Raw genomic sequence first — 18,888 nt, 5'->3', positions numbered from 1 at the left:
TTTGCACTAGAAAAAAAGACAAAAACTCTGAGAAATAAGCATTTGTTGTAGTGTACACACAGAATTAATGTGCATTTAAAATCTAAAACCTGTGCACATTACATTAAAAACCAATATTATACATCAGTCTACAAACTGAATGAAATAAAAACACAAGCTATATAAACAGCCCATAAATAAGTGTATTAATACAGATTACAGAATAAAGCAAACCCAAAATGTGCATAAATTCATCCATATCTCACTTTTATTATTAGCCTTATGTTCCAGTTAGCATTAACACTGTTTGACCCATCAATAAAATAACACTGGATAATAATATGCAACGTACAATAGTGCCAAAGCTGACCCTGGCATGTAGGTGTTGATTTATTTTTAAAACCCTGATTAACAAAAGCGTATCTGCTGCAAAATTAGTCCTGTTGTCCATTTGTGTTCAGTAACACTCTTTAAAAAACATCTTCTGTGACTCAGGGATATAAAAATATTAGCATTTTACAGTATATACACATTCACTTTCGCAAAACAAAGTTAAATTATCACTCCGTTAGTCTCTAAAAGCGGCGGCTTTATAAATATTATATTCTTCTGGATCTTTCAAAGACTATAATCACTTATTATATGCATATTAAAGCACGGTTTAGAAATCAGAAATCGCTGCATGGGAAGACTAGCAAAACTAATCATAGATATTTACATTAGATATCGCATACGGGCCCTAAGCATGCGTCAATAATGCCAACACAAGACCAATGTTAATCTGAAGATGCTGGACTCTTGTGCTTATTTAACAGGGAGGGAGGATAATACATTTCCATGCACACAAACTATGGGTAATGCCCATGTGATCACTTATCCATCGATGTAGAAAAGTGATGTAAAACTATCATTTTCATACTGATAACATACAGACCACCAGGAAAACTCCCGATCATAGATACATGTGTATATATCTATAACTCCAGAAGGCCAGTCCACCACTGCACCTTTGTCCCACATTCATTTCAAAGGAGAGCTTGCCTTAACCAAGATGGCGGCTCTATTGACACATTCCTTCCAGTAGACAACAATAGTGTAGGCGACATCTAATGTATACATCTATGAAAATCACTGCAATCGAGACTAGCACATTTAGGCCACGCCCACATCAGGGTGGGAAAAACTATCTAATCCACTCCATTGATTTTCTATTGTGGGAATTTTATAACTGTTTAGAACTTATTATAAACAACAGAACTATTCCAAAAAGCTGCTGTGTGATGTGTTGTACAGCAAACAATCTAAAAAAATGAGAGTTAAGTTTTTAATAAGCAACTAAAGCCTTTTTAGCCACTGGGACGTTTAAGTTGACTTTTTTGCAGTTATATCCTAATCTAATCATGATCAACTGTTTATCATTGGAAAGGTCTGAAACTTCTGAATACATATTTTACCACTGTTTATTGTTATGTAGGTAGATTAATATATTAAAATACCTTTACTGTCATTTTAACCTGTGGGAGCATTAACTGTTATATTTTAAACCATGATAATGTAGTCTAAACAAAGCAATCATGACAAAATGTTTAGCATTTGAAAGCTTTTAATGTCTAGCTCTCATATCTAGTGGCTGATTTTTGATAGATATTACCGAGCAACAGTTATATATTAATTTGCAATAAGAATATTCAGAGTTGTAAAGAATTACTTTGCTACAGCAATCCCCATATATACATTTTTTGTAAATATAGATGTTTTTTTAGGCTAAATTCAACTCAAGTGCCACCAAACTGCTCACACCTCTTTATAATGTGATGTCCACTTTATAAATATTGTAGAAAGTATGAAAGAATATGGTTCATATTCCTCAAAACATTGGGGGCGCTGTTGTATGGTCACCAATGGAAACTGGTGGTCATGTCTGGTACTGCACTCAAGCAAAATATTAAGCTCTTCTTTTGAGATATCAACTTTTTTGGGGGGGATATCATTTGTTCAGATATTTAGCTCAGATTAATTTTGTTAATTTTAGGCTAAAAATGTTTTGTAAAATACATATTTTTTGTAATATCATAACATATACATTCATTGTTTTATTATTTTCAGATTTTCTAACTTTTTTTTTATTTAATGTTTTTCTTTTCACCTGACTTTTGTGTCCACATTATACATTTTGGGGGGGGGGTCGAAAGCTAATAAAAATGTCATTCTGTTTTTTACTGTTTACATCAATACAAAGTCAATGGAGTGGGTTAGATTGTGCCCCCTCTCTCAAAGTGGGTGTGGCCTTCAGATTCTGACATGTCGCGCTCTGTCTCGGTGCATTATTTCAAAATAAAAGCTTTGACATTCAGATGCAGATCAACTGAATCAATCATCAATCCGTTTGGTTTTGTCTTATGAAATAATACAGTTTTTGCCTTTCCGTCCTCTCTTCTGTTTGGACTTTGTCCTTGTGCCGAAAGCAGCTTCATCTGAAGTGTAATACTGGTACCGAGGTTGTCTTGGTTGAGGAATCGGCTGACCCAAAAAAAACCCTTCCTCTTCTGATTCTGACGATGAGGAAGAGCACGTGGAGCACCAATCGTCTTCATAAAGACGTGTAAATCTCTCCGTACGCAAACCGTCACCATATTGAGCGCCATTATGACCCAATCCATGCTTCCGACGATCATCTTTAAAGCAAACACGAGGCTTTTCTTCTTTTGGCGCCAAATGAAGTGCATTATCTGACCGAGACATGCGGCTTCTTCTTCTTCTGTGGTGATGCCGCGGCCGCTGATGATCTTGTTCGTCAAACTGAAACGCTCGTCTACGAGTTCGTTCGCTCATTGGCGGCTGTCGAACCTCCAGCTCATCGTATCTCCCATTATCTATGACATCATCAGAGAACTTCACCTGCTGTGTTTTGGACTGGGACTTTGACCTCCTCAGCACAGGTAAGCGCGGTGGTTTGGGGTGTACCTCAGGGCTCGGTGCGCCCTGCTCCTGCTGTTCCTCCATAACTTGCGTTCGGTCCAGATCAGACGTCAGGCTCTTCATCGAGGAGTTAAGCGTTCCCATGTTACTCGTGTTCTCACAGCGATTCAGATCTGAGAACTTTTGTAAGGAGAAGAGCAAGGGCTTGTCTTTAACATCACCATCAACCGAAGCACCTGAAAGGAGCACAGAAGGTCAGGTTATACGCTTACAAAAGACTTCAAATAGAGGCTTTATTATTATGGAGTGCCACTTTTTTTATGGAGTGCCAAAATAGTTCCTGGAGGAGCAGTGATTTGAAGAGTTGAACACAAATTAAATATCAAACTCGCTTGATCAAGTTCTCCATGTATGGACACAGAGAGAATTCAATCCAGACCCATATTTCAAGAGCACTACACTGCAAAACGCTTTTCTTATGTAGAGTTTTTGTCTTGTTTCTAGTCCAAAAACCTATAAATGTTTAAATCAAGAAGCATTTTCTAGACAAGATCAAAATATTGTCTTGTTTTCAAAAATGGGTCAATTGGGAATTTTTCCTTAACCTCCTAGGGTTATACGTGGACAGCACATTTTAGCTCTTAAGTGGCTATTTAAAATACTTTAAATGTTTTATATTTTGTTACAGACATACAGTGTCATCTGAATGTGAAATGAAATGTCTTAAACCCTATTTTTAACTGTCCAAAATGGGGAAAACAATGTTGTTTTTACTCTCTGATAGTCAAAGCAAAAAAAATTCTATGTTAAATATGCATTAAAAACAGTCAGGAAAAAGTGTTTTATGGATATTTGGACCACGAGTCCACATATATGGACATCCTTTTTCTCTAAAAGTCCATCATATCAAAAGATGATACTTAGATTTTTATTCTAATGAGGTTCCAATAAGCCCAAATAGCAAAGAGAAATCAAATCTGCATGTAAAAAACACTCTGGGCTTTAAGAGGTTAAAATAACCTGCCAATGGGCATATCAAAACAAAAACAAGACTACATTTATGACCTGGTAACTCTGGCCACTCCCACCCGCAGCCTTCGTTCTTCATCTGCAATCTTGCCGTGTCAGGTGGTCCAGCTTTTTCGTACAGTGCGCCTTGGTTACGGAAGTTACGGAATGGCCTACCCACCAGCAGCAGGAATGCTGTTTCTCTGGAATGTTTCAAGAAACTTCTCAAGACTCCCCTTTTTACCATTGTTTTTAACTTAGATTGATTATTTTGGTTAATTTTATCATATAATTGTATTGAATCGTTCATATTTTATTGTGTTTTTTTTTTTTTTGACTGTTTTTATTGTTCTGCTTTGTTTGGCTGGTATCTCTGTTAGCGCTTTGGGACTGAGAAAAGCGCATTCTAAATGAAATGTAGTATTATTATTAATATTACTAGATTATTTTGCTTGTTTTTAAAGAAAAACTTACTTCATTTTAACTATTTCTTTCTGAAAACAAGACCATTTGTTTTTGCTCGTCTAGAAAATGCTTCTTGATTTAGGAATTTTTAGTTATTTGGACTAGACACAAGATATTTATGCCAACATTTTATGAAAACATTGATTATTATGCCAGAATGAGATTATAGTTGCTATATCAGCCTAGAAAATAACAACTTTTCAATTCAAGATCTAATTTGATTGGTTGATCTATGCTAAGATAAGCTAAAAGTGCCCCTGCCAGATCCAGAGAGTGCCTGAAAATGCATAATTCAACAGTTTAATTCTAGGTAAGCTGTAAAATGAGCCTTTTTTTAAGTGAGGTGTCCTTAAATTAAACCTGCACTTGTAACAAATCCAGGCCAATTGCAGAACTCTCCAGGACATTCGTCCTTTATGGGAAAAATTGAACTCAAAATAATAATTAAGTAAAATAATCTTATGTCAAAAGGAAAAACAAGATTATTTAGCTTATTAGGCCGAGTCTCACCTGTGATGTTGGACAGCGCTAAAGAGTCCATGGAGTCTCTGATGTTCAGATCTGCTTCTTTAAGTTGATCAGTGATGCATTCTAGCGAGTCATTAAACCACTGTTTATTATCTTCATGTTTAAAGCTCGCTCCATGCTCCAGATCCAGATCCTGGAGCTTTCTGCTGCTGGCAGGACCGGGGTGGCTGCCGTACGCAGAGTCTCCTAGCCCATCCTGGGACTGAGTCCAGTACATGTCTGCCTTGTATTTCTTACTAGCCAGACTGCTACTCCCACCACCGCTAGTCTTACTTTTAATCTCAGAATCAGTCCAGATAGATAGATCAGTCCTGGCGTCCTGAAACATCCCATGTTCGCCAAATTTGAGGAGGAGTTGTGTCATGTAGTCGTCATGTTCAGCCCATTCCTCGTGGTCTTCCGGAGCCTCCTGATCATCTCTATTCCTCCAGAAGTGGTTATCAGAAAAGTTTAGCTGTGAAAGCCTTTTGGACAGGGTGTCATCAGCGTTTCCGGAGAGTCCTGGAAACTTATAGTTGCTCGCGGGCGAAAATAAAAGCGACTGTCGACACTGGTCTGCAGAACGACTGCTTTTTCCCATCTTCACACTGCGGCGGGACTCCCGGGATCTGGCGGACTGGAAAGCGGAATCGGAGGAGTCTGAAGCCTGCACATCCTCCCCCAAACTGCAGGCTTTGGAGCAGTAGATTCGGCCCTGTCTGGGTAGAAACGGACAGCCCAGCAGGGAGCTTTTACACTGAGCGCAGCTGAAACAAGCGTCTGTGGCGTGCCAGTGAAGGCCGTCATATGTCATCTGGGCATGATCCACACCTACAGCAAAATAAACTGGAGTTATTAAAGGTTCACTTCTTCAGGCACAGGCAGAGTGTGGTTTGTGGTAATGATGAGAGACATCAGGGCGCGGGTGCATGAAAGCCCTGAAGTCATTCAACTTAATGTCGGGATAAAACAGAGGTTAAAACGTTCCTGTTTTCCCACATTGTGATGTACATCTAATTGAAACAGTCCTGACAGTAGAAAAAAATGTAGGGAGGTGCATGATTTTGTCCTTTGGAAACCAAGTGGGTTGTTGGAAGGGTGTTGCTAACAGAGTGGAGAAAGATAGATGAAAGCAGGGCAGGAACAAGACACAAGACACTGATAGCCCCTCCCTAAAGGACTGATAGTCTCGCCCTAATGAACTAATAGTCCCAGCCAAATGACTGATAGCCCCTCCCTAAATGACTGATAGGCCCTCCCTACAGGACTGATAGATCCACCCTTAAGGACTGATAACCCTGCTTTAAATTACTGATAGTCCCGCCCAAAAAGACCGATAACCCTGCCCTAGAAGTCTCATAGCCCTGCCCTAAGGGACTGAAAGTACTGCCCTAAATGACTAATAGCCCCGCCCTAAAGGACTGCTAGCGCCTCCCTAAAGAACTTATAGCCATTATCTAAATGACTGATAGCCATTGCCTAAAGGACTGATAGACCCACCCTTAAGGACCGATAACCCTGCTTTAAATTACTGATAGTCCCGCCCTAAAAGACCGATAACCCTGCCCTAAAAGACTCATGGCCCAGCCCTAAATGACTGAAAGTACTGCCCTAAATGACTAATAGCCCCACCCTAAAGGACTGATAGCCCCTCCCTAAATAACTGATAGCCATTATCTAACGGACTTATAGCCCCTCCCTAAAAGACTCATAGCCCCGCCCTAAAGGACTGAAAGTACTACCCTAAATGACTAATAGCCTGGCCCTAAAGGCCTAATAGCCCCACCCTAAAGGACTGATAGCCCCTCCCTAAAGAACTGATAGCCCCTCCCTAAAAGACTCATGGCCCAGCCCTAAATGACTGAAAGTACTGGCCTAAATGACTAATAGCCCCACCCTAAAGGACTGATAGCCATTATCTAAAGGACTTATAGCCCCTCCCTAAAAGACTCAAAGCCCCGCCCTAAAGGACTGAAAGTACCGCGCTAAATGACTAATAGCCTGGCCCTAAAGGACTAATAGCCCCACCCTAAAGGACTGATAGCCATTATCTAAAGGAGTTATAGCCCCTCCCTAAAAGACTCATAGCCCCGCCCTAAAGGACTGATAGACATTATCTAAAGGACTTATAGCCCCTCCCTAAAAGACTCAAAGCCCCGCCCTAAAGGACTGAAAGTACTGCGCTAAATGACTAATAGCCTGGCCCTAAAGGACTAATAGCCCCACCCTAAAGGACTGATAGCCATTATCTAAAGGAGTTATAGCCCCTCCCTAAAAGACTCATAGCCCCGCCCTAAAGGACTGAAAGTACTGCCCTAAATGACTAATAGCCTGGCCCTAAAGGACTGATAGCCCCATCCTAAAGGACTGATAGTCCCTCCCTAAAGGACTGATAGCCCCTCCCTAAAAGACTCATAGCCCTGCCCTAAAGGACTGAAAGTCCTGCCCTAAATTACTAATAGCCCGCCCTTAAGGCATTTGATGTAACCAGAAGTGAAGACTGTGAAGTGAAGTCTTTCAAACCTTAATGAGTTTCTTTATTCTGTTGAACACAAGTGAAGATCGTATTTGTTATGAAACTCAATGTTACAGGTGTTCAGCATTCTTCAAAATATCTTCTTTTGTGTTCAACTGAATAACTCATAAATGTTTGCAATCACTTGAGAGAGATCACACAATGAGTAAAGTTTTATTTATGTGTGAACTGTCCCTTTAAGCTCCATCAGTTGACTCTCAGGTTTTTGTATTGCATCTTAAGCTTACCGAACGGTTCCCTTACGTTTGTAACAGAGGTATTAGTGATCTTGAGGAGTTTGATGCTCACCGATGTGCTGTGCGCAGGCCTGGCAGTACTCGGCATACAGAGACTGGAAGCACCCGCAGCAGAACGGCCGTCCGTCCTTCATGATGTAGCGCTGGCCACCCAGAATAACCTCACACTCACTGCAGGAGAAGTGCTTCATGTGCCAGTGCCGGCCTTCTGCTTCTGTGCATTCATCCGCAAAAATAATCTGACAGCACAGCGAGAGAGGGACGAATCAGCAACAGGCAGAAATACTGCAGCTTTCTTTACATCCACATATTATTATTAGCATTTTAGAATTTTGCATAATACGGATTTGCATAATGCATAAAGTAAAATAAAGTCTTTTATTAGATATATGATATCAGACTTACTTAGTAGGTGAAGTTAAAAAGGTACATTTTTTAATTTCATGCATCATTTTTAGTAACTATACTCTCAAAATCATTCCACATAAGTTTACAGATTAAAATGTGTTTTTAAACAAAATTATGTGCAGAAATAGCTAAATAATTATAATAATCTGACTGGATTTAACCAATAAGAGAGAGAAGCGGACGCTTAGGGTCCTAGGAAATATGGGGGCCCCAATAAATACCTGGAAGTTTCTTTAAGTTATATATAGCATAGCTTTCTATCATATTTTGTATAGTGAGGGTCTATCAAATAAAGTATTTACATAATTATTACATTCATGCAAACCTGGAAATGTGAAAAGGGTGTGTTGTTTTCAGATGTTAATTCATTTTAAAATATGTAGACTCAAAAGAAGATTGAGTAATATAGGCTGAAGACAGCTAAATAAGTAAACACACAATGCATATTAGGACTGTTGGACCCCATAGCTGGAATTGCTGAAAACTTCACCTCTAAACTGCTAGTGAGTGAGTGTGTGTGTGTGTTTTTGAAGATCTCCTCTCACCTCATCACAGGAGGAGCAGCGGGGCTTCAGTAGCTCAGCGTGGTGTCGACCGCAGTGCACTTTCCCATCATGATAGAAGTAAATGAGATCCACCAGGAGCTCCGAGCAGGTGGAGCAGGTGAAGCAGGCCGGATGCCAACACTGACCTGCTGCTGCCGCCCGCGACACACACACCACCATCTCCCCCCCGCCGAGGCGCTCTCCACACTGCACACACAACATTTACAGTGTATTACACACTGTTACACCAGCATTATACACTACTCTCCTGACTGCCTGAACTGCTGGAGTGTCTCAAATACGACGGCTTTTATCCGCTGCTCTTTGTCTTTGTTCAGCTGCTTTGACACAGAATGAGAATAAAGCTCAGCTTGACTTTAATATTGCAGATTGTGATGTGACTATAGCAGATTTGCACATTGTGATTTCAATGCTGAACCGATATATTGTGCAGTCATAGTTTGGTTTTTAAGATCACAAGTGGTTGTGTAAACATTTCACACATGTCATGACTTTACCAAGTACGACACAATCCTGGATTAACATCTCCGTTGATCCTGGAACACCATTTTAGGTAGAAAATGTAAACCAAACCATAACTGTAAACTATTCCCCCAATCAGAGGGGAATAATAGTTGGGTAACACTCATGTGGAAGTACATAACCCTAATCGTAAGCCTAAACTCAACATAAACTCTAAACCAATCCCTTAATTCTGATTGGCTGATTGGATGTTGTTCCAGAATCAACAGAGATGTCCAGGAATCCAGGGTCATGTCCTACTGGGTGCATCTCCTCACTGCATATCATAATGTGCACGACTCTGCATGTGACATCATCATGTTGTGTGTTTAAGGTCCGTGTGCAGATCCACCATCGTGTGTAACCCTGGGTTTTTGTCAGTGCACTCACGTGTTCACACACAGCATGATGTACGGTGCGGGGCAGGATTTTAAGCGTTCCTCGTCCCAGCGCCTCTTTCTTTCTCTGTACGCTGAACATGTGCAGCTCCTTCTTCTCCTCTTCGCTCAGAGACTGGCAGTACCGCACCTGACGGACACATTTACAACACCTTTACTGACAAAATATTAGACTTGAACTCCCATGCTGGATCTTTTGTGCACGAGTGTTCTTGTTTGCACACAGGAGGGAATAATGATGGAGGATTTGACCAAAACAAATGCATGCAATGTGTTTGGAGAGCGTGGAAAGAAACATCATCCATTTGGGATGAACCAGGAATCCAATGAAAGTCTGTGAGAATGCATTCACCTCTGCAAATATCTCTCAGTTTGGCAGAACTTTTTTGCTCATCACAAATTCTTGTGTGTAGTTTGTTAATAATGTTCATTTATTCATTTTCCTTCAGCTTAGTGCCTTATTTCCTAGGGGTTACCACAGCGTAATGAACCACCAATTATTCCAGCGTGTGTTTTAAGCAGCGGATGCCCTTCCAGCTGCAACCCAGTACTGGGAAACACCCATACACACTCATTCACTTCGGCCAATTTAATTCATCAGTTCCCCTATAGCGCATGTGTTTGGACTGTGGGGGAAACCGGAGCACCCGGAGGAAACCCGCCAACACGGGGAGAACAAGCAAACCCGGGACTCGAACCAGCGACTTTCTTGCTGTGAGGCCACCGTGCTAATGTTTTCAATAACTTTTAAAACTTAAAGTTACACTCCACTTTCTTAAATGCTCTTTTTACAGCTCTCCTAGACTTTTGAGCCTAAACAGTTGAGTTTTACCATTATTTTGAATCCATTCAGCCGATCTCCGCGTCTAGCAAGAGCACTTTTATCTTAGCTTAGCATAGATCATTGAATCAGATTAGACCATTAGCATCTCATTCAAAAATGACCAAAGAGTTTATATAATTTTCCTATTTAAAGCTTCTGTAGTTCTTCATTGTGTACTAAGACTGACAGAAAATGAGAGTTGTTATTTTCTAGGCTGATATGAGTAAAGGAACTATATTCTCATTCTGGCATAATAATTGAGGAACTTTGCTGCCATAAAATGTCTGTAGCAGGTGCAATAATGTTTCGCAGCATCTGAAAATAGTTCAGCTGGGAACGATGTGTAATATGTTTAGGCACTGTGTAATATGATTGTGCTGCTTTAGCCATGATAAGTTCCTTGATTATTATGCCAGAATGAGAGTATAATTATAGACATGTTGCCCTAGAAAGTAGCAACTGTTCATTTGCCTTAATAGTTTTTTTTGTTTGTTTGTTTGTTTGTTTGTTTGTTTGAAAGCTATTTTTTTATTGGTAAAACCTGTAAGTACAACATGTAGCAACACGTAATTAAATATACATAATAAATGCATATAAACACATAACATCAAATAATTTTCTATCATTCTTAGTACACGATGTGACCACAAAAGAGTCCAGCTGTAAATAGGAAAATTACCCAAACACTTTGAGTGAGATGCTAATGGTCTAATCTGATTCAATGATCTATGCTAAGCTAAGCTAAAAGTGCTTGTGCCAGACCTGGAAATCAGCTGCATGGATTAAATAATTGCAAAACTCAACAGTTTAACTCTAGAGAAGCTGTAAAATGAGCATATTTCCAAAAAAAAGAGGGAGTGTTCCTTAAAGACTACAGAAGTCAGCGCGTGATTTAAAGAGACAGTTCACCCTAAAATGAACATTTTGTTGTCATTTATTCACCGTTTACTTTCAAACCTTAGTTTCAAACCTTTGAGTTTCTTTCTTTTGTTAAAAGATATTTTGAAGAATGCTGAAACCTGAAACCATTGACTTTTTCCTACTATGGAAGTCAACGGTTATAGGTTTCCAACATTCTTCAAACTATCTTCTACAGTGTTCAACAGATGTTTTGTTAGAAGTTTTGAACAAGGGAAAGTAAATAATGGCAGAATATACATGATTGTGTGAACGATCCCTTTTATTTGTGCTGAAAAGAAGATATTTTGAAAATGCTGAAAACTGGTAACCATTGACTTCCATTGTATTTGTTTTTCCTACTATGGAAGTCAATGGTTACCGGTTTCCAGCATTTTCAAAATAAAGGTTTAAAACTACTTGAAGAAGAATAAATAATGAGTAAATGTTCACTTTTGTGTCAACTGTCCCTTTAAACAGCAAAAACACGTCACTCGCTGAAAAACACAAGCTGTGCATTTTCAAGCGGTTGATGCCACAGATAAGAATAAATGAGCATTTTCTGTGACCAAAGCAACCTCTGGAGGCTTTCAGGCCGCAGGAATGTGAATATTCTTGATACCACATGATAAAGAGCATCATAATAGTCTCATTGTGCAAACTCCCACAGAGAGACGAGGTGACAAACATCTTTCTGTGATGCAGGAATCTAAAAACACCCACAGTTTAACCCGTGAGCTGCTGGGTCGTTTTCAACCACTCTGGGCTGATTTTGAGTCTTAATTTGGCCACAGCTTTCTCTGTGTTTTACCAAATGTGATGATGGTTAGCACTGTCACCTCACAGTAAGAAGGTCCTGGCTGGGTCAGTTGGTGTTTCTGTGTGGAGTTTGCATGTTCTCCCCGTGTTGGTGTGGGTTTCCTCCGGGTGCTCTGGTTTCCCCCACAGTCCAAACACATGCGCTATAGGGGAATTGAGGAACTGAATTGGCCATAGCGTATGTGTGTGTGTGTGTGTGTGTGTGTGTGTGTGTGTGTGAATTAGTGTGTATGGGTGTTTGCCAGTACTGGGTTGCAGCTGGAAAGGCATCCGCTGCATAAAACACATGCTGGAATAGTTGGTGGTTCATTCCGCTGTGGCGACCCCTGATGAATAAAGGGACTAAGCTGAAGGAAAATGAATGATATCTGATCTGATATACTGTGCAGTGGTATTTTGAGTGTGTTGTGAAATGTGACGTGTGGGTTGTCTGGACTGCTGGAGAAACAGTGCAGTGTGTGATGAGATCTGATGAAGATCTGCTTCTCTTCTCTGTGTGTTTTCAGTAAACTCACTTCATTATCGTGAGGAGGCAGCTGGTACAGGAGCTGTTTAATGCGCTGTTTCTCCCCTGGGCTGTTCACATACGGGACTTTATCTTCCGGGAGGCATGAGAAATACAGCGCAACCTGAAGATCAGATAGAGAGAGAGAGATCAGTCATTAAAGGCACTACATATACAAAAAGAGGATTTTTGATTTTGCTCATAACATCACACTGCATAGTATAAGTCTGTGAATTGGGACGCAGCACATTTATTAACCATATAAACCATACAAAGTGCTTTGAAATGTGCATTATTGACGTGTTTGATGTGTGAACTAGTTTGACCTGGGCGGGGCATACAGTAACTCCTCCCCTTATTGAAAAACAGCCAATGGCTTTTAGTTTCTCACAGCTCTGCCACTGAGAGTGGTTGAGCTCAAGCGCATCAGATGAACAGCCAATGAGAAAAAGGAGGCGGAGCAAGTCAGATACTAGAGAGCGTTTGATTGGTCAGAAGGTTTGATGAGAAACTGAAGTATGAGGAGACGACAGAAGAACATTGATCCATTTAGGTGGAAGAGACAAACTGCAATCTTTACCTGTTTATATCAGCTTTATACATCAGTTTTGTTGTTGTTGTGAAAATGAAATGTGAAAATATGCATGAAATTGTTGTTTCTTAATGTTTTTAATGATTAATTAAATAAATAAATCATTTAATTTGTTACAATTTTATTAAGCATAACAAACAACACACTTTTTCTGAGCTGTTCCTATTAAATTAATTATTTTTCTAACATTTCCCTTGATGTTTAACAGAAAATCTGCAATTTTTGGATGATAATATCCTCTAAATGTGAATTTTGTCACTGTATTTATAGCACACTAGATTATAGATGTCCATAAGACTCACATAGTGATACTAACATCTAAATTTTAACGTCACATGACCTTTTACTGAAACCTGAGCAGCAGTTGCAGTTTTTACTGTAGTCCATTGTGCTTGATTGACACGGTGACCTCTGTGAGCCTTTATGAGCGCTGGTCGTAACACTCCTGTAGATAAACAGCAGGACCGAGCGGCTCTTTTCCTTCATAAAGAGTCTCCTGCTGTTTTCCAATCACTCTACAGGAATGCCATTTAAAGCTGATGACCATAAATCACGCTCATCTTAAGCTGATATTACCTCTAACTCGACCCTCAGGCCCTTGAACAACACTGTTCCTCTTCTTACACACAATCATCACCTATAATATCAGGGCAATTGACTGAACGGCTGCTATAAACACATTACAGTTCAACACAAAAGCTAAACTATAGGATTTTAAGGCTCTCCAAATTGCTTTAGAGCTTATTCTTCAGAAATCGCTGTGTTTTATTTAGGGTTGCTCCTGGGGGTCGGGTGAGTGTGAGACATCAACGTCACAACCTGTAACCTCAAACACTGCAGTGATGTGAAATGCAATCAAAATCATATTTAATGATGCCGTTTAAGACCCTCGGTGATAAAAAACACAGCGTATACTGACATTTAATGGTTTGATGGTCACAAATTTACACACACACACAAAATCAAGACTACAGTTTTAAGCTGTTAGTCAACAATTACATTAAAAAATACAGATTTCAGAGCACACCAATACCAAAAAAATGCTATTTAGAGTTTATGTCTTGTTTCTAGTCCAAATATCATAACAATTCTTAAAACAAGATGCTTTTTTTGTTAAGTAACCATTTTTTTGTCTTGTTTTCAGAAATATTGCGTTAAAAAAAGTAACTTTTTCCTTAAAACAAGCAAAACAATCGGTAGCACTTTATTTTGATGGTCCATTTGAGTATTAGTAGACTGTCCAGCCTGATCTCACAAGAAAACGGAAGTATTTTACGTTTTGTCAGTTTAGTGGCTAATTCATACAAAATTGTACGATTTTAAAAAAGGAGGCGTGGCACCTAACCCCACCCCTAAACCCAACCGTCATTGGGGGATGAGCAAATCGTACAAAATCGTATGAATTAGATCATACGAATTCATGCGAATTAGCCACTAAATCAAAAAGTTACGAATTGCCGTGAGATTGTGTTGGACTGTCTGCTGAATATCTGCTGATACTGCTCCTTCAACAGACATTTAACTGACTATAAGAGACTTTGCAAGTACATGTCAACTTACACTAACAGTCTACTTATAATATAATGAGAATTAGCTGGCATGTAGATGCAATGTAACTTAATTCAACAACTGGACCATTAAAGTAAAGTGTGACCAAACTATCTGACATTTATAAGGAGGTTAGTAAAATAATGGTATTTCAAAGTGAAAACTACATAATTTAGCTTATTTAAACGGAGAAATTCACTTAAATTTGACTCAATATTTCTGAAAACACAATATTTTTTGCTTGTTTAGGAAGTGCTTCTTGATTTATGAGTTTTTTTTTATATTTGAACTTGGAAGCAACACAAAAACTCTTAGAAAATTTTTTTTTTTACAGTGAAGCCACTTATTTGTAAATATTTATTTTATATAAATATATTTCTTTCTTATAAGTTGGCGGTTCATTCCGCTGTGGCGACCCTTGATTAATAAAGGGACTGAGCCTAAAATAAAATGAATGAATGAATTTCTTATTTGTACAATCCGCTTGTTAAGTGTGAAGCCATGTGAAGCGGCTTCCAAGTCCAAGCACTATATACATCTGTACAGGGAGGCTCAATAAATGGTAATAATAAACGTTTACAAAGCGATGTAATACTTTCAAAATCACGATCGCGATATATATACCCATGCCTAATATCAGATGGCCAGAAAATGATTAATGTTTTATAAATTGTTCAGATATTGGTGTCTGTGATGCAGCAAGTCCAGAGACTGTACACTATGATTTCATATAGAATTCACTTTAATGTGTGATATGACTAGGCCCACACAAAATCTGTGCGCACAGAATTCAGCAGATTTTCAGACTTCATTAAATCTGTTTATTTACTTGAGTAAATGTGTGTACATCTATATTTATTCAGTTTTTAAATTAATTACAGTCATATTATCGACTAATATGAAAATGTTGATCTGATTTATGTACAGTGCAGTTTGTTCAGTCATATTTTTGTAGAGCTATTGTATGAGAGACCTAATTGGATTTGCATTTTAAACATGAAATAAATAATAATTTTATTTCACATATTAAGGTTTTAGTTATGATACTCCCAAAATAATTCCGCAGAAATCAGCAGATTTTTACCAAAATTCTCTGCAGAAATAGCAAAAACTGTCTGCAGATTCCGTCTGGCCCTAGATAAGACTAATGGTATGGTATGGGTATGATATGGTCATAAATGAATATTTTCTCAATTGAAATGAGTAGTGGTTTGGACCCAGAAACAGTATTTCATACGTCACCGATATGTCACGACTTTACAAGCAGATTAAAATATTCAACAATGCATACTCTGTAAAAGGCGATTAGTTGACTTTACTTTAAATAAGTGAGTAAACTCATTGGCTTACAATTATTAAGTAAATGAGCTATGTGCATAATAATAAAAGTTAAGTGAACATAACAGTCCCTAGTTAAGATGAAAATTTGTAATCCAATTCAATCAATTAAATTTATTAATTAGTAATTTATAAGGCAATGGGTTTACTTAATTATTGAAGTCATCGCTTTTAAAAGAGTATATTCCTGAAATATGCTTCTAATGTTGAATCGAAAATTAATGCCCTTATGTGAATTTTATTCATTCATTCATTTTCCTTCGGCTTAATCCCTTCTTTATCAGGGTCTCCACAGTGGAATGAACCACCAACTATTCCAGCATATGTTTTACACAGCGGATGCCCTTCCAGCTGCAACCCAGTACTGGGAAACACCCATACACACTCATTCTCTCACACACACTCATACACTATGGCCAATTTAGTTAATCAATTCCCCTATAGCGCATGTGTTTGGACCGTGGGGGAAACCGGAGAGGTGAGGCCACAGTGCTAACAACTGAGCCATCATGCCACCCCATGTAAATTCTTTCAATTATTCCTCAAATATTCCCCAAATAATGTTGAACAGATTAAGGAAATGTTCACAGTATTTCCTCTAATATTTTTTCTTCTGGAGAAAGTCTTATTTGTTTTATTTTGGCTACAATAAAAGCAGTTTTTAAAGCCATTTTAAGCTCAATATTATTAGCCCCCTTCAGCAATATTAGTGTTGGATTGTCTCCAGAATAAACCACTGTTATACAATGACTTGCCTAATTACCCTAACTTTACCCTAATTACCCTAGTGAAGCCTTTAAATGTCTCTTTAAGCTGTATAGAAGTGTCTTGAAGAATATCTAGTCTAATATTATGTGCTGTCATCATGACAAAGAGAAAAGACATCAGTTATTAGAGATGAGTTATTAAAACTATTAACTACTGTTATCTATATTTTCATTGTGAAATGTATATGCTGTCCTTTAAATATTAATAAAAAATAATAAAAGCACCACTCCAGGCATCAAAGCTCCACCTTTTTGTGGATAATGCCAGGAATAATAAATGAATAAATAAATAAAGTAGTGTCTGCGAGTTTGGCTGTTAGCAAGCCGTCGTTCCTGATGTCTGCAAGGCTTTGGTCTGGCAGCTCGAGATAATGACTTGCAGATTTTCCATCAAGTCGTTTGTAAATAAAAAGCAGCATTTCCTGTTTCCCGAATGCCTGTGGGAAACTTCCTCCAGTGTTAAGCAGAAATCTCAGCATCTCGCTCTGCTGACAGCACGACTGACCAACAGCTCGGGATTTTAATAAACATCACATCTGGAGACTTTACTGCGTAACAACGTGTGTATTGTGTGGAAATGTCTGGAGCTGCGTGACATTATTCAGTCCACACAAAGAGCCTCTGAAGCTGCTTGTATTGTTATTGGACTGCAGTTTTCCTCCTGAGAGTCATGTGGGCTTTTGTGTTTAATTCAAGTTATGATTGTCTTCTTCTGGTAGATGATAAAGTACTGAAAACACAGATTATACCAGTGAGGCTATTAGTCATTCAGGGCGGAGCTATCATTGCTTTAGGGTGGGGCTAAGGGTTATTTAGGGCGGGACTATTATCAATTTAGGTTGGGACTTTGAAACATTTAAGGCGACTTGATTGGTTGTTTAGAGTGGGACTATTAATCATTTAGGGAAAGACTATCAGTCATTTAGGGTGGAACTATTGGTCATTTAAGGTGGGGCTATCAGTTGTTTAGGGTGGGACTATTGGTCATTCAGGGCGGGACTATCGGTCATTTAGGGCTGGGCTATTTGTTGTTAAGGGTGGGGCTATTGGTCATTTAGGGCGGGGCTATCAGTTGTTTAGGGTGGGACTATTGGTCATTTAATGTGGGGCTATCAGTCATTTAGGGTGGAACTATCAGTCATTTAGGGTGGAACTATTGGTCATTTAGGGCGGGGCTATCAGTTGTTTACGGTGGGACTATTTGTCATTTAAGGTGGGGCTATTAGTCATTTAGGGCGGGTCTATTTGTTGTTAAGGGTGGGGCTATTTTTCATTTGAGGTGGGGATATCATTTGTTTAGGGTGGGGTTACTGGTCATTTAGGGCAGGGCTATCCGTCATTTAGGGTGGGACTATTGGTCATTTAGGGCGGGACTATTGGTAATTTAGGGCGGTGCTATCTGTTGTTTAGGGTGAGACTATTGGTCATTCAGGGCAGGACTGTCAGTTGTTTAGGGTGGGACTATTGGTCATTTAGGGCGGCGCTATCTGTTGTTTAGGGTGGAACTATTGGTCATTCAGGGCGGGACTATTGGTAATTTAGGGCAGGGCTATGCGTCATTTAGGGTGGGACTATTGGTCATTTAGGGTGGGGCTATCTATTGTTTAGGGTGGTACTGTTGGTCATTTAGGGTGGGGCTATCAGTGTATGTCCCGTCAAAAAAATCTTTGATCCATTTATGCGGAAGTAACCAACTGAAAAACTTTGGATGTTTATATCAGGTTTATATCTTCTAAATGTGTCTGTTTTGGAGCACATTATAGATTTCTTTAAGACTGATGTATTGATTCTAACATCTATAAAACTTTAATATAACTTCCCAGGAGCTTTACTAAAGCCATACCTGCTCCGGTCGCAGTCCCGGCGGTACCCAGGCGTATTCCTCCAGAGCGCAGCCGGAGTCATCGTCTGATGTGGAGCTGCGCTGGAAACCCAATGTGAGTTTGCTGACCTTTGACCCCAGGTGGAGCCCGCCGCGATTCTCCAGCTCCATCACTAACACCCCCTGCAGGCCAGAAGAGGGACAGCATGTCACAAAAACACAGAATAAAACCAACACACGCTCATTGAGAGTAT

General features: G+C 39.2%; 1 protein-coding gene across 3 annotated transcripts in view; it reads right to left on the bottom strand.

The window, feature by feature from the left end:
• Positions 1 to 194: 194 nt before the first annotated feature.
• Positions 195 to 18,888, bottom strand: part of prickle1a (prickle homolog 1a) — a 46,975-nt gene continuing 28,281 nt past the window's right edge. For all 3 annotated transcript variants that reach the window (XM_056451937.1, XM_056451935.1, XM_056451936.1), the window contains exons 3-9: positions 18,656 to 18,817; positions 12,578 to 12,691; positions 9,516 to 9,653; positions 8,604 to 8,810; positions 7,703 to 7,889; positions 4,882 to 5,709; positions 195 to 3,134 (exon numbers count right to left, since the gene is read on the bottom strand). In XM_056451937.1, the coding sequence (XP_056307912.1) occupies positions 2,377 to 3,134; positions 4,882 to 5,709; positions 7,703 to 7,889; positions 8,604 to 8,810; positions 9,516 to 9,653; positions 12,578 to 12,691; positions 18,656 to 18,805 (2,382 nt within the window). In that variant the 5' untranslated portion in view covers positions 18,806 to 18,817 and the 3' untranslated portion in view covers positions 195 to 2,376. The remainder of the gene's footprint in view (positions 3,135 to 4,881; positions 5,710 to 7,702; positions 7,890 to 8,603; positions 8,811 to 9,515; positions 9,654 to 12,577; positions 12,692 to 18,655; positions 18,818 to 18,888) is intronic.

This window comes from Danio aesculapii, chromosome 25, assembly GCF_903798145.1.
Source record: "Danio aesculapii chromosome 25, fDanAes4.1, whole genome shotgun sequence".
Taxonomy (NCBI): domain Eukaryota; kingdom Metazoa; phylum Chordata; class Actinopteri; order Cypriniformes; family Danionidae; genus Danio; species Danio aesculapii.
The sequence above is the reverse complement of the archived record's forward strand: the minus strand, read 5'-3'. Positions and strand labels throughout refer to the sequence as shown.